At 43.3% G+C, this 15,768-nt stretch overlaps 1 protein-coding gene across 1 annotated transcript in view; it reads right to left on the reverse strand.

Moving 5' to 3' along the window:
• Positions 1-3,097: 3,097 nt before the first annotated feature.
• The window catches only part of LOC139159223 (zinc finger protein 585A-like), a 53,495-nt gene continuing 40,824 nt past the window's right edge, over positions 3,098-15,768 (reverse strand). The window contains exons 9-12 of the mRNA XM_070736570.1: positions 13,016-15,223; positions 10,464-10,516; positions 8,003-8,066; positions 3,098-3,378 (exon numbers count right to left, since the gene is read on the reverse strand). Of these exons, the coding sequence (XP_070592671.1) occupies positions 8,022-8,066; positions 10,464-10,516; positions 13,016-15,223 (2,306 nt within the window). The 3' untranslated portion in view covers positions 3,098-3,378; positions 8,003-8,021. The remainder of the gene's footprint in view (positions 3,379-8,002; positions 8,067-10,463; positions 10,517-13,015; positions 15,224-15,768) is intronic.

Below are 15,768 nucleotides of genomic sequence, written 5' to 3' on the forward strand. Positions count from 1 at the left end.
GTTGGGAAATACTGCTTTATCCAATATGCAGGAAATCCTCGACTTAAAACCATTCATTTAGGGTTCGTTTAAAGTTACAACTGAAAAAAGGGACTTGCGACTGCTTTTTTACACTTAGAACCATTGTAGCAACATCTCAGGGGCTACTGCGGGATCGAAATTTGGATAATTGGCAACCAGCATGTATTTATGATATGCCTTGTATCTTGAACATAAATTGTTTCAACTCCTACCTTCAAAACGATGCTGAAGAGCACTGCACACCAAGACAACTAGATACAAGGACAGTTCGCCCCCAGAACGCCATTATTCTGCTAAACAAATAATTCCCTCAACACTGTCAAACTATTTACTAAGTCTGCACTACTATTATTACGTACTGTACTAGTTTTTCTCATAATTCTTATCATCCATTTCCTCCCACTTAATGACTGTAACTTGTTGCTTGTATCCTTAATATTTTTATTAACATTGTTTCCTCATTGCTAATTTGACTCCTACGACAATCATTAAGTGCTGTACCTCATGATTCTTGACAAAGGTATTTTTTTCTTTTATGCACACTGAGAGCATATGGACCAAAGACAAATTGCTTGTGTGTCCAATCACATTTGCCAATAACATTCTATTCTATGTATAGTCTACACTGAATTTCAGATTTGGGCAGTACCCCAAATTAAATATTTATTTATTTATTTATTTATTTATTTATTTATTTAGTCAAGTACATATTGATGGTATACAAAGATATAATAATATTTATATACATGATACTACTAAAAAAGAAATATTAGGACAGGGGACGGAAGGCACTCTGGTGCACTTATGGCAAGCCCCTTTACTTTTAATAGGAAACTGCAATTCTTCCCCACCCACTCTCCACCCCCATAAATCGGCAGCTCTAGAATTACGCTACTGAACGGAAACGCTGCCAACAACATCGACCCGGAATGTGTCCAAGCCAGAAGCCTTTGGCGCTGGCCTCCAATCTCCCGGTTCTTTAAGGGTTAAAACGAGCGATGTTGAGATTCCTGGAGAAGACGAATTCGCTCTTTCCGGTCTGGCCCCTATTCGAACTTTGTTGATTCTAGAATCCCCCGCGTTTGGAGGAGGCGGGGCCCTTGCAGCGCGACCAATTTCACGGAAGGGGGCGCAAGCTCACCCTGCCCGCGATTCCCATCAGTCTCCAAGGTCCCCTTCCAGATTCTAGTTTATTTTCTTTTTATATTTTATTCTTTTCTTTTTTTCTTGTTCTATTCCATTCCTTATTCCATTCTATTCCTCATTCTATTTCATTCATAGAAACATAGAAGACTGACGGCAGAAAAAGATCTCATGGTCCATCTAGTCTGCCCTTATACTATTTTCTGTATTTTATCTTACAATGGATATATGTTTATCCCAGGCATGTTTAAATTCAGTTACTATGGATTTACCAACCACGTCTTCTGGCAAGTTTGTTCCAAGGATCTACTACTCTCAGTAAAATAATATTTTCTCATGTTGCTTTTGATCTTTCCCCCAACTAACTTCCGATTGTGTCCCCTTGTTCTTGTGTTCACTTTCCTATTAAAAACACTTCCCTCCTGAACCTTATTTAACCCTTTAACATATTTAAATGTTTCGATCATGTCATTCATCATTCATTCATTCTATTCCATTCTATTCCTTATTCTATTCTGTTCTATTCCATTCATTTCTATTCTATTCCTCATTGTATTTCATTCATTCTATTCTATTCATTCTATTCCTCATTCCTCATTCTACTCTATTCCATTCTTTATTCTATTCTATTCTTCCTCCATATTCTATTCTATTCATGGAGTTGTAAGGGACATTGGAGATCTTCTAGTCCAACCTCCTCCCCAAGCAGAAGAACGTATACCATCTCAGACAGGTGACTGTCCTGTTTAGACCACCTCCAAGGTCCCTTCCAATTCTGTTATTCTGCCTCTTCTTAAAAAACCTCCAGGGATGGAGCATCCATAACGTCTGGTGGCAAGCTGTTCCACTGGTTAATTGTCCTCAATGTTAGAAAGTTTCTCCTTCATTCCAGGTTGCTTCTCTCCTGAGTCCTCTGAGAGTAGGGTGGGCACATAAATACAAACAAACAAATATTCACCCATCTATTGTAAACCACCCAGAGTCCACGTGGAGTTGGGCAGCATATTAAATGAATGAATTAATGAATAAATAAATAAATATCCAAGTAATTTATGAAAATATTGAAGAGTACTAGGCCTAAGTAAATACAGTGGTACCTCATGATACGAACTTAATTGGTTCCAGGAGGAGGTTCGTAAGGTGAAAAGTTCATAAGATGAAACAATGTTTCCCATAGGAATCAATGTAAAAGCAAATAATGCGTGCAAATCCTTCAGGAAAAATCCCAAACTTTAGAAGGGAGGCGAACAGAGGGCAGGGAAGAGCAGCTAAAGGGGGCGGGTGGAAGAAGCAAGGCTAGGCTAAAGGGTGAGTGGGAAGGAAGAAAGGCAAGGGGGGCGCCCCTCCCTTTTCTTTCTTCAAAAGACACCCTTTCAGTGCCTCTGCAAGCACACTGTTCTCTGCAAAGTCTTTCCTCCTCCAAGCCGCCCCTCCCTTTTCTTTCTTCAAAAGACATTCTTTCAGTGCCTGCAAGCATGCTGTTCTCTGCAAAGTCTTTCCTCCTCCAAGCTGCCCCTCCTGTTTCTTTCTTCAAAAAAGGGGGGGGAAAAGAAACCCCTTCATCCCAGCAGCAGCTGCTTGGGTTCGTAAGGTGAAAATAGTTTGGAAGAAGAGGCAAAAAAATCTTAAACACCGGGTTCGTATCTTGAAAAATTCGTTAGAAGAGGCGTTCGTAAGATGAGGTACCACTGTACTGTAAATAAGGCTGGCTTCATTCTTATTTCACTTTCCGAAACTCCCTCACAATCTGGTTGTACACCATCATCAGGCCTGGGGAGCCGAGACGATTGGTAAAATATTGAATTAACGCCACTGTTAAAATAAAAATGGATGAAATCTGTCACTATTGCGTGTCATGTAAATTCATATATTTAGTACTACAGACTTCAAAGAATGGGGGCGGGGAGGAAATAATTGTAAATGCACAACTCAATACAATATTGTCATTTTATTTTATAGGATTTCATTTAGACCTATGTTATTCAGAGGATGCAAGCAAAGAGAAGTCAGTGTGATAATGTTTAGGAAGAGGGACATCACGTCCAGTTAAGGGCTTGTGCTGAAAGATGAAGAGAGGAATTAGGTTTTTGAGGGAAATGCAGCCATCTTGATGTCCTCAGAAGGAAAAGATTTGAGTTTCTTGAAGGAAAACATTTTGGAGGAGCTTATCTAAAGTCTTCTGTTTGGTTTGGTAAACTGGCTGAGTCCAGGATCCTTAAAAAAAGCAAAATAAGACTGTTGATGGATTAGAAAAATATTAGAAAAAGTATTTAATAAAATACTATTACATTACACATAATTACACATAAACATATAAACTTGACTGTAAAAAATATGACTTTAACAATCGAGTTGTCGAAGCGTGGAACTCATTACCAGACTCAATAGTGTCAACCCCTAACCCCCAACATTTCTCTCTTAGACTATCCACAATTGACCTCTCCAGGTTCCTAAGAGGTCAGTAAGAGGCGTACATAAGCGCACCAGTGTGCCTTTTGTCCCTTGTCCAATTGTCTTTCCTTTATCTCATATATATATATTTTCTTCCTTTCATATATCTTCTCCTCTATTTTATATTTTTCTTTATATATATTACCTCATGTCTATTCTCTTCTATGTATTGTGTATTGGACAAAATAAATAAATAAAAATAAATAAAATGCAGTATTCACCACAGCTAGAATCCGCTTTGCACAATGTTGGAAACAAAGGGAATACACCAAGAGAAAATATAATAATGAAGAAAATCCTTGACCGTGCTGAATTATACAAAATAACAATGGAATTAAATGAAAGAGAGGACATGGGAAAATTATGAAATTTGGAACAAGTTATATGATTGACTTGAAAAGGGAAACCAAAATAAATTAGTAAACAATTAAGTTAGTACAGTGATACCTCGTCTTAAAACCGCCTCATCATACAAACTTTTCGAGATACAAACCCGGGGTTTAAGATTTTTTTGCCTCTTCTTACAAACTATTTTCACCTTACAAACCCACCGCCGCCACTGGGATGCCCTGCCTCCGGACTTCCGTTGCCAGCGAAGCACCCGTTTTTGCGCTGCTGGGATTCCCCTGAGGCTTCCCTCCATAGGAAACCCTTCCGTGTTTTTGTGATGCTGCAGGGGAATCCCAGCAGGGGAATCCAGCATCGCAAAAACGGGTGCTTCGTTGGCAACAGAAGTCCAGAGATGGGGTTTCCCATGGAGGGGAGCCTCAGGGGAATCCCAGCAGCACAAAAATGGGCGCCTCGGCTGGCAAAAGGGGTGAATTTTGGGCGTGCACGCATTAATCGCTTTTCCATTGATGCCTATGGGAAACATTGTTTCATCTTACAAACTTTTCACCTTAAGAACCTCGTCCCGGAACCAATTAAGTTTGTAAGACAAAGGTATCACTGTATTGTAAATATAACCAATTTCAATGTAAATAGAAATTGAATAAACAAACAGACAGACAAACAAATAAAATGAAAAGGATTATATAAGCATGAAATTATTGTCGGTGTAAGTTGGTCTACTATAACCCTAGAGGTCATCTGGCGGGACCCAGAACAAGAACCTTCTCTGTGGTGGCCCCGACCCTCTGGAATCAACTCCCCCCCCCCCCCCGGAGATTAGGATTTCTCCCACCCTCCTTGCCTTTCACAAACTCCTCAAAATCCACCTCTGCTGTCAGGCATGGGGAAATTGACTCCCCCGGGCTGTTTCCCGTTTTACACAAGGTTTGTCTGAGATGTATGATTGTTTTTTATACTCAGGGTTTTAAATTCCTTTTATTGTTGGATTTGTACCATGTTTTGTGTTGTGAGCCTCTCCGAATCTCTGAAGAGGAGCGGTATACAAATCGAATAAATCTAAATCTAAAGGTTATGTAGTGTATTTTGTACTGTATTGTTTTGTCTTCTCAATTTTTCGTAAAAAAAATAAAATAAATGTAAATAACTCAATAAAAATTATTTTTAAAAAAAGGATTAGAAAAATCCAGAGAAAATTTAGAGAATTCTACGGAACTACCAATTTACTAAAAGAATTACCGGTATCTGCAAGTGTTATTTGTACAAATGAGGTGATTGCTAGAATGTTCTTTCTCCAAACCAATCCAAATTTTTATTGTGGCCTTAGACCAGGAAAAACAGGGGGTAGGGGAGTGCAGTCATTTAAAAAGCATGGAAAAATGCATCAGAATCTAAGATTACTATTACCAAGAAGAGCTAAAGGATAAAAAACAAAACTACATGTAAAAAATAAAAATATAAAAAAAGGCGTAGGAGCGTTAGATCAGACTTGTTAATTTTATGCACCCGGCCTTTGGTACGCAAAGCCAGAAAGGTTTGGCGGGGGGGGGGGGGAGGAGCTTTAGGGGCTGTAAAATACTCTTTCATGAGGCTGTTGTAACTCTGAACAGTCATTGAATGACCAGTCGTACTGTGTTTTCCCAAAAATAAGATCCAACCGGAAAATAAGCCCTAACATGACTTTTTTTCAGGATGACTCATAATGTAAGCCCTATCCCAAAAATAAGATTGTCAGCCAGACGCATTTAGAACTGCATTTCCGAGAACCTCAAGACCTATCTATGTCGCCAGGCATCGGATAACTAGTGTATCCCCCCCCCGACCATTAAAAGTTATGTGTGGTTATGATTATATAATGGGTTTTAATTACAGTTTTTAATTATTAGATTTGTATTTGTATTGTTTCATTGTTGTCGTGAGCCACGCGGAGTCTTCGGAGAAGGGCGGCATACAAGTCTAATAAATTATTATTATTATTAAAATAAGACCTAACTGGAAAATCAGTGGTTGTGAACCTTTTTTCCCCCCCGGTGCCAAAAGTGCCTGTGTGTGTCCATATGCATAATTTAATGCCCCCCCCCCCGCAAGCCACCCCTCCTGCGCATGTGTGCGTAAAACCCTCGCCTGCCCCATTTTGGGCCTAGCAGGCCTCCCTAAAGCCTCTGGAGGCCGGAAACTGCCCATTTCCAGACTTTCAATAGGCCCGATTTTTACCCTCCCCAAGTGTTAGAGGCATTCCTGGAGCCTGAGGACGTTGAAAACGGACTCCCCAGCTCTTCCGGAGGCCCCTTGGAGGCTGGAAACGGTCCTAGCTGAGCTAGGGCAACAGCTCGCGTGTTCAGAGATTTGGCTCCGCGTGGCACCTGTGGCAAGCAGTGTTCCCTCTAATTTCTTTCGGGGGTGGGCGGAAAAGTATAGTGTCTGAGCGGCAGTCCCTTCGGGACTGGGCGGCACAAAAATAATAGATAGATAGATAGATAGATAGATAGATAGATAGATAGATAGATAGATAGATAAACAAATAAATAAAAAACCCACCCTGTTTTGCCTCAGAGAATTTCAAAATAAAATACTGTACTGTGTGTCTATAACAGTGAGCTCATAATAGGGCAACTCTATCAATATCAAAATGCCACTTAAATAGTTGAGCTAGTTTCAAACTAGATTTTGATTTTCTTTCTCTCTTCCTTATTCCCATTCTTTTTCTTTCTCTTTTCCTTCCTTTCTTTTTTCTATCTGTTTCTCTCTCTTCCTCTCTCTCTCCTTCCCTCTCACTCTTTCCCTCTCGGCTTCTGGGCAGGTTTGGAAAACTCTGAGTTGATGATGATTTTTAAGTGAGCGATTGCTCACTGCTCAGCTTAGAGGGAACTATGGTGGCAAGCATGCCATAGGTTCGCCATCACGGCCTTAATGCATCTTTTGAAGCAAACATTAATACAGTGGTACCTCGTGATACGAACCCCTCGTGATACGAACACTTTGAGATACGAACCTGGGGTACAGAAATTTTTTGCCTCTTCTTACGAACTTTTTTCGGCTTACGAACCCACCACAGATCGCAAAATGGCGCTCTGCTGGTTGCCGCCGTCCGGCTGTCACCTTTTAAAACAGCCGGGGGGCTTCTCGGTGTTCTCCTGAACACCGAACCCGGAAGTTCGGCAAAAGTTCAGGTTCGGGTTCCGGAGGCTGCCGAGAGGCGCCCGGCTGTTTCAGAAGGTTATAGCCGGGCGGCGCTGCCCGGCGGAGCGCCATTTTTATAATCGGCGGCAGCGTTTTCGGCCGATATGGAGGCTGGAAAGGAGGTGGGGAATCCCAATAGGGGAATTCCATGGGCGGAGCTTTGACGTCACGAAGACGTCCTTCCTGGAGGCCACGTTTTGGCCGACCAGGAAGGACGTCTTCGTGACGTCAAAGCTCCGCCCATGGAATTCCCTATTGGGATTCCCCACCTCCTTTCCAGCCTCCAGATCGGTCGAAAATGCCGCCGCCGATTGTAAAAATGGCGCTCTGCCGGGCGGTGTTGCCCGGCTGTAACCTTCTGAAACTGCCGGGCGCTTCTCGGCGGCCTCTGGAACCCGAACCCGAACTTTTGCCGAACTTCTGGGTTTGGCATTCAGGAGAACGCCGAGAAGCCCCCCGGCTGTGTTAAAAGGTGAGAGCCGGGCAGCGGCGCCCAGCGGAGCGCCATTTTGCGATCCCCCCCCCCCTTGCATGCATTAATCGCTTTTACATTGTTTCCTATGGGAAACATTGTTTCGTCTTACGAACTTTTCGCCTTATGAACCTACTTCCAGAACCAATTAAGTTCGTAAGACGAGGTATTACTATATAAGACCTGGTCTTATTTGGGGAAAATATAGTATGTCGAGGATTGCCTGTAACATATAAATTAAAGAAATGAATCACGGAAGGTAAAGGAAAGTATTAAAATACAAATAACATTACCATCTACCAGTGCATGAAACAGTTTTATTCTCCTTCTTAACCCAGGACACTAATTTCAGCATCTGGCCCTTCTTTTTCTCTCAACTCCACTTACCTTTTTTGACAATTTGGAGCTATACAGCTGTGGTCAAAATAATTGTATTGCAGTCCAGGCTCATCTAAAACAGGTGGTAGGGGGGTGAAAAATATAAATCTCTAGTTATAAAACAAAACCCATATTGCAAAACCCGCAGCTGCAGAACCCCTCTGACGCCATGCAAGTGGGGTGGGAGAGACACACAACACAAAACATTGAGCGTTCAGTCAGATTCAGGTTTGGGTCTCAATTCCACCCCACGTTGCTTTGTCACAATCACACATACAATCCCAGAAGCCCACTCAACCTCTCTGCATACCCATAGAAAATGACAATCAATTTTCACTGAGATTTTTGTTTCCGGGGTAGCTAAAAAGAAACTAAGATAGATTAGATAGGATAGATAGATAGACAGACAGACAGACAGACAGACAGACAGACAGACAGACAAGATAGATAGATAGATAGATAGATAGATAGATAGATAGATAGATAGATAGAATATAGATATAAATGCATAGAAATAGATAGACAAACAGATAGGATACAGATAGATATAAATAGAGACAGACAGACTAGATAGATAGATAGATAGATAGATAGATAGATAGATAGATAGATAGATAGAATATAGATATAAATGCATAGAAATAGATAGACAAACAGATAGGATACAGATAGATATAAATATAGATAGATAGATAGATAGACAGACAGACAGACAGACAGACTAGATAGATAGATTAGATAGATAGATAGATAGATAAGATAGATAGATAAGATAGATAGATAGATAGATAGATAGATAGATAGAATATAGATATAAATGCATAGAAATAGATAGACAAACAGATAGGATACAGATAGCTATAAATAGAGATAGATAGATAGACAGACAGACAGACAGACAGACTAGATAGATAGATTAGATAGATAAGATAGATAGATAGATAGACAGACAGACAGACAGACAGACAAGATAGATAGATTAGATAGATAGATAGATAGATGGATAGATTAGATAGATAGATAGATAGAATATAGATATAAATGCATAGAAATAGATAGGCAAACAGATAGGATACAGATAGATATAAATAGAGATAGATAGATAGACAGACAGACAGACAGACAGACAGACTAGATAGATAGATAAGATAGATAGATAGATAAGATAGATAGATAGATAGATAGATAGAATATAGATATAAATGCATAGAAATAGATAGACAAACAGATAGGATACAGATAGATATAAATAGAGATAGACAGACAGACAGACAGACTAGATAGATAGATAGATAGATAGATAGATAGATAGATAGATAGATAGATAGAATATAGATATAAATGCATAGAAATAGATAGGCAAACAGATAGGATACAGATAGATATAAATAGAGATAGATAGATAGACAGACAGACAGACAGACAGACAGACTAGATAGATAGATAAGATAGATAGATAGATAAGATAGATAGATAGATAGATAGAATATAGATATAAATGCATAGAAATAGATAGACAAACAGATAGGATACAGATAGATATAAATAGAGATAGATAGACAGACAGACAGACAGACAGACAGACAGACAGACAGACTAGATAGATAGATAGATTAGATAGATAGATAAGATAGATAGATAGATAGATAGATAGATAGATAGATAGATAGAAAGAATATAGATATAAATGCATATAAATAGATAGACAAACAGATAGGATACAGATAGATATAAATAGAGATAGATAGATAGATAGATAGATAGATAGATAGATAGATAGATAGATTGATTGATTGATTGATTAAAGGCTAAAGCTATTGCCTTACAGGCAGACTCCCCAGGTTCAAATACCAGTAAGGGTATGGCTAGCTGATGAGAGCACAATAGCTTGAAATAGATCTATACTAGTCTCCTCTCCTTTTCATTATCAGCAAAAAATATGCTGCACATATAGAATATAGTTTATCGGCTATAAAAAATTTAACTGCCTTGGATATGGCCCTTGGAGGGGTCAAGAGGCAAAAAGGAAGCAGTATGCTCCCTCCCATATTTGGGTATACCAGGGTGATTCAACAGAAAAAAAACAGAAATAACTTTTCCCTGGTACAAGCTGAGAAGAGGAGAGCCTGTGGTCTAGAGGTTAAAGCTACTGCCTTACAGGCAGACTCCTCAGGTTCAAATCCCAGTAAGGGTATGGCTAGCTGATGAGAGCAAAATAGATCTATACTAGTCTCCCTTCCTTTTCATTATCAGTAAAATTACACACAAACACACACACACACACACACACGTATATATGTGTATATTTCAGGCTTATTTGCCCTAATCAGGTATCCATACCCTTACTGGGATTTGAACCTGGGCTTCTGCCTTGTAAGGCAGTGGCCTTAGCCTCCAGGCTACCGGCTTGCCTCCTGTATCAGCTTGTACCAGAGAAATACCAGAGAAATATATATATTTCTCCCCTTACCACAGCAGTGGTGATTTCTTCCATGGAGAGTTCGGGCGGCCCGACAACAAGGTCTGAAAAAGCAGAAAGTGGGATGTTTTAACTACTTCAGACAGATGGTTATCCAACATCTTCTTAAAAACTTCATTCACAACTTCTGGAGGCAAGCTGTTCCACTGATCAATTGTTCTAAACGTCAGGAAATTTCTCCTTAGTTCTAAGTTAGTTCTCTCCTTGTTTAGTTTCCACCCATTGCTTCTAGTTCTACCCTCAGGTGCTTTGAAGAATAGGTTGACTCCTTCTTCTTTGTGGCAGCCCGAGAGATCAGAACACTGCTATCATGTCTCCCCTGGTCCTTCTTCTCATTAAACTAGCCATGATGGGAGGAGCTGGAAGATGTAAAAACAATACAGTAGAAGTATCCTAAATCCAATTAATTAAAACTAACCAATCATCTAAAATCCCCAGTTACGTTAAAATTGATCGTGCCCACTCAAAACGACACACATACATAACATTCGTTATGCATTGCTTTGAGTTAAGACTGTCTGAACTTATATCAGCTGCTAATGAACATTAATTGGCAGCTGACTTTTAGCAAGAAAGGATTGCTTTTTGACTTGTGTGTGGGTCTCCACTCATAAGCCAGTTATTAGCAGTGGTTCATTGATTAAATTTAGTTCGTTCAAACGGTGTGTTTTGATACGTTCGTAACTGGGGGCAGAACAATTGCACCTTTGGAGTAGGATATGGGCCCCAAGCTCCTAGGACTCAGGAATTCCCTGGTGCACCAGTTGCGGCCCTATCTGGACCGGGACTCACTGCTCACAGTCACTCATGCCCTCATCGCCTCGAGGTTCGACTACTGTAACGCCCTCTACATGGGGCTACCTTTGAAAAGTGTTCGGAAACTTCAGATCGTGCAGAATGCAGCTGCGAGAGCAATCATGGGCTTCCCTAGGTATGCCCATGTTACACCAACACTCTGCAGTCTGCATTGGTTGCCGATCAATTTCTGGTCACAATTCAAGGTGTTGGTTATGACCTATAAAGCCCTTCATGGCATAGGACCAGAATACCTCCGGGACCGCCTTCTACCGCACGAATCCCAGCAACCGGTTAGGTCCCACAGAGTCGGCCTTCTCCGGGTCCCGTCGACTAAACAATGTCGTTTGGTGGGACCCAGGGGAAGAGCCTTCTCTGTGGTGGCCCCGACCCTCTGGAACCAGCTCCCCACGGAGATCAGAACTGCCCCCACCCTCCTTGCCTTTCGTAAAGTTCCTAAGACCCATCTCTGCCGTCAGGCATGGGGGAACTGAGACATCTCCCCTGGGCCTATACAGTTTATACATGGTATGTTTGTGTGTATGCTTGCTTTTAATAATGGGGGTTTTAGCGTTTTTTAAATTATGATTTGTTCTTACATTGTTCTTGTTATTGTTGTGAGCCGCCCCGAGTCTACGGAGAGGGGCGGCATACAAATCTAATTAATTAATTAATTAATTAATTAATTAATTAATGATGGGAGGAGCTGGGAGATGTAAAAACAATACAGTAGAAGTATCCTAAATCCAATTAATTAAAACTAACTAATCATCTTAAATCCCCAGTTACGTTAAAATCGATTGTGGCCACTCAAACGACACACATACATAACATTCGTTATGCATTGCTTTGAGTTAAGACTGTCTGAACTTATTTCAGCTGCTAATGAAGATTAATTAGCTGCTGACATTTAGCAAGAAAGGATTGCTTTTTGATTTGTGTGTGGGTCTCCACTGATAAGCCAGTTATTAGCAGTGGTTCATTTACTTACTTACTTACTTACTTACTTACTTACTTACTTACTTACTTACTTACTTACTTATTTATTGGATTTGTATGCCGTCCCTCTCCGTAGAATCAGGGCGGCTAACAACAGTAATAAAAACAGCATATAACAATCCAATATTAAAACAGTTAAAACCCTTATTATAAAACCAAACATACATACAGACATACCATGCATAAAATTGTAAAGGCCTAGGGGGAAAGAGTATCTCAGTTCCCCCATGCCTGGCGGCAGAGGTGGGTTTTAAGAAGCTTACGAAAGGCAAGGAGGGTGGGAGCAATTCTAATCTCTGGGGGGAGTTGGTCCCAGAGGGTTGGGGACGCCACAGAAAAGGCTCTTCCCCTGGGTCCCGCCAAACAACATTGTTTAGTTGACAGGACCCAGAGAAGGCCCACTCTGTGGGACCTAACTGGTCGCTGGGATTCGTGCAGCAGAAGGCGGTCCCTGAGATAATCTGGTCCAGTGCCATGAAGGGCTTTATAGGTCATAAACAACACTTTGAATTGTGACCGGAAACTGATCGGCAACCACTGATACGTTTGTAACTGGGGGCAGAACAATTGCACCTTTGGAGTAGGATATGGGCCCCCAAGCTCCTAGGACTAAGGAATTCTGGGAGTTTATTTATTTTATTTTATTTATTATTTAGATTTGTATGCCGCCCCTCTCCACGGACTCGAGTTGAAGTCCCCAAGTCCTAAAGGGGCCCTGGTTCCCTACCACTGTTCCTACAGGATCTCACCTGCGTGGCTCCTTTCATGCTCTGCGAGAAGAGATTGCTGGCTGAAGCTTTCCGTGCATTCAGAACACTGGTAGGGCTTCTTCCTCTGGTGAGCCGCCCGGTGGGTGAGGAGGGTCCTCTTCCAGGTGAAGTTCATCCCGCACTCGGAGCATTTGTAGGGTTTCTCTCCCGTGTGAGTCCGCTTGTGCACGATCAGGGCCACTTTCTGGTTGAAGCTCTTCCCGCAGTGGAAGCAGGAATAGGGCTTCTCCCCCGTGTGGATGATCTCGTGGCGAGCCAGGTGGTCCTTCCTGTGGAAGCACTTCCCACACTCGGCGCACGGGTAGGGCTTCTCGCCGGTGTGGATTCTGGTGTGGTTGATCAGCCCCACCTTCCAGGTGAAGCCTTTCCCGCACTCGGAGCACTGGTACGGCTTCTCCCCCGTGTGGGTCCTCTTGTGCATTGCCAGGCAGTCTTTCTTGTAGAAGCTTTTCCCGCACTCGGGGCACTTGTAGGGCTTCTCCCCCGTGTGGGTCCTCAGGTGAGCCACGAAGTTGGCCTTCACTCTGTAGCTTTTCCCGCACTCGGCGCACTCGTGCGGCCTCTCCCCCGTGTGGGTCCGCTTGTGGGCGAAGAGCGAGGACTTCGCGTGGAAGCTCTTCCCGCACTCGGGACACTTGTAGGGCCTCTCGCCCGTGTGGGTCCTCTTGTGCTGCACGAGGATCCACTTCCAGCTGAACGTCTTCCCGCACTCCGAGCACGTGTAAGGTTTCTCCCCCGTGTGGATCCTCATGTGGATGGTCAGGGCCGACGTCCAGCTGAAGCCTTTCCCGCAGATTTTGCACTCGTGCAGAGTCTGCTCCCCCGTGTGCTTCCGCGCGTGCATGATCAGGGAGCGTTTGCAGTAGAAGCTCTGGCCGCAGTCCGAGCAGGTGTGGGAGCGTTCCCCCGTGTGGGTTTTCTCGTGCCGTAAAAGGTAAGAGGAGCAGGAGAAGGCCTTCCCGCAATGGGAGCACTGGTACGGCCGTTCCCCTGTGTGGATTCTCTTGTGCACGTCAAGGTACGCTTTCAGGATGAAGCGCTTCCCGCAGTCGGGGCATTCGTAGGGTTTCTCGCCCGTGTGCGTCCTCCGGTGCGTGATCAGGCCAGAGATCTGCTTGAAGCTCTTCTCGCATTCGGAGCACTCGTACGGCTTCTCCCCCGTGTGGGTCCTCTTATGGGTAACCAGGGTCGCTCCGTGATTGAAGCTCTTCCCGCAGATGGAGCACATGTAGGGTTTCTCGCCCGTGTGGATTCTCCGGTGGGTGATCAAGTAATCCTTGCGGCCAAAGCCTTTCCCGCACTCGGGGCACTCGTAGGATTTGAGAGCCGAGCCGACCGCGTGGGTTTTCCGGTGTCTCCGAAACGAGGCGGTGTAACTGAAGCACTTCCCGCACTCGGCACACTGGTAAGGCTTCTCCGATGTGTGGCTCTGTTTGTGGATGTTGAGCGTTCCTTTCTCGCGGAAACTTTTCCCGCAGTCCGGGCACTGGTAGGGTTTCTCCTCCGAGTGGGTTCTCACGTGCACGTTGAGAGCCGATTTCACGGCGAAGGTCTTCCCGCAATCGGAGCACTCATACGGCTTTTCCCCCGTGTGGATCCTCCGATGGACAGCGAGGTGCGGCTTGCGGTTGAAGCTCTTCCCACAGTCCGGGCACCTGTACAGCTTCTCCCCCGTGTGGATTCTCTCGTGCAGGATCAGGGACCCCTTGCGGAAAAAGCTCTTCCCGCACTCGGAGCAAGCGTAGGGCCTCTCCCCGGTGTGGATTCTCTTGTGTTGGAGAAGGTAGGCTTCCTCGCGGAAGGTTTTCCCGCAGTCGGAGCACGGGTACGGCTTCTCGCTCGCGTGGCTTGCCTCGTGGCTGAGAAGGGCGTGGCGGGAGCAAAAACTCTGGCCGCACTGGGGGCAGCTGTACAGTTTCTCTCGGCTGTGACCCCTCTCGTGGATTATCAGCTGGGACCACTTGTAAAAGCTTTCTCCGCACTGCACGCACTTGTATGGATTCGCTTTGGATCTCTTCCCTGGGACAGATCCCTGGCCACTATCTGTTCCCCTGTCATCCTCCAAGGTCTCTTGCAGAGTCGCATCTTGAAGAATGTCTCCTCCAACTTCTCCCAAAGTTGTTGCTTCTTCCTGGGTAGACTCTTCCAAATGAAGGTGGGCTTCTTTTTCTTCTGATTGATCATGGCCTGTTGGAACAAAAGGAGAGCAACAAAGATGATTAGAGGACCGGCGGCTGAAATATATGAACAACAGGCGTCTGTAATATGGTAAATGATTTAGCTTTACTAGATAAATGGTCAAAGCAATGGAAACTGCAGTTTAATGTTTCCAAATGTAAAATAATGCACTTGGGGAAAAGGAATCCTCAATCTGAGTATTGTATTGGCAGTTCTGTGTTAGCAAATACTTCAGAAGAAAAGGATTTAGGGGTAGTGATTTCTGACAGTCTCAAAATGGGTGAACAGTGCAGTCAGGTGGTAGGGAAAACAAGGATGCTTGGCTGCATAGCTAGAGGTATAACAAGCAGGAAGAGGGAGATTATGATCCCACTATATAGAATGCTGGTGAGACCACATTTGGAATACTGTGTTCAGTTCTGGAGACCTCACCTACAAAAAGATATTGACAAAATTGAACGGGTCCAAAGACGGGCTACAAGAATGGTGGAAGGTCTTAAGCATAAAATGTATCAGGAAAGACTTAATGAACTCAATCTGTATAGTCTGGAGGA

This window comes from Erythrolamprus reginae, chromosome 2 (assembly GCF_031021105.1).
Source record: "Erythrolamprus reginae isolate rEryReg1 chromosome 2, rEryReg1.hap1, whole genome shotgun sequence".
Lineage (NCBI taxonomy): Eukaryota > Metazoa > Chordata > Lepidosauria > Squamata > Dipsadidae > Erythrolamprus > Erythrolamprus reginae.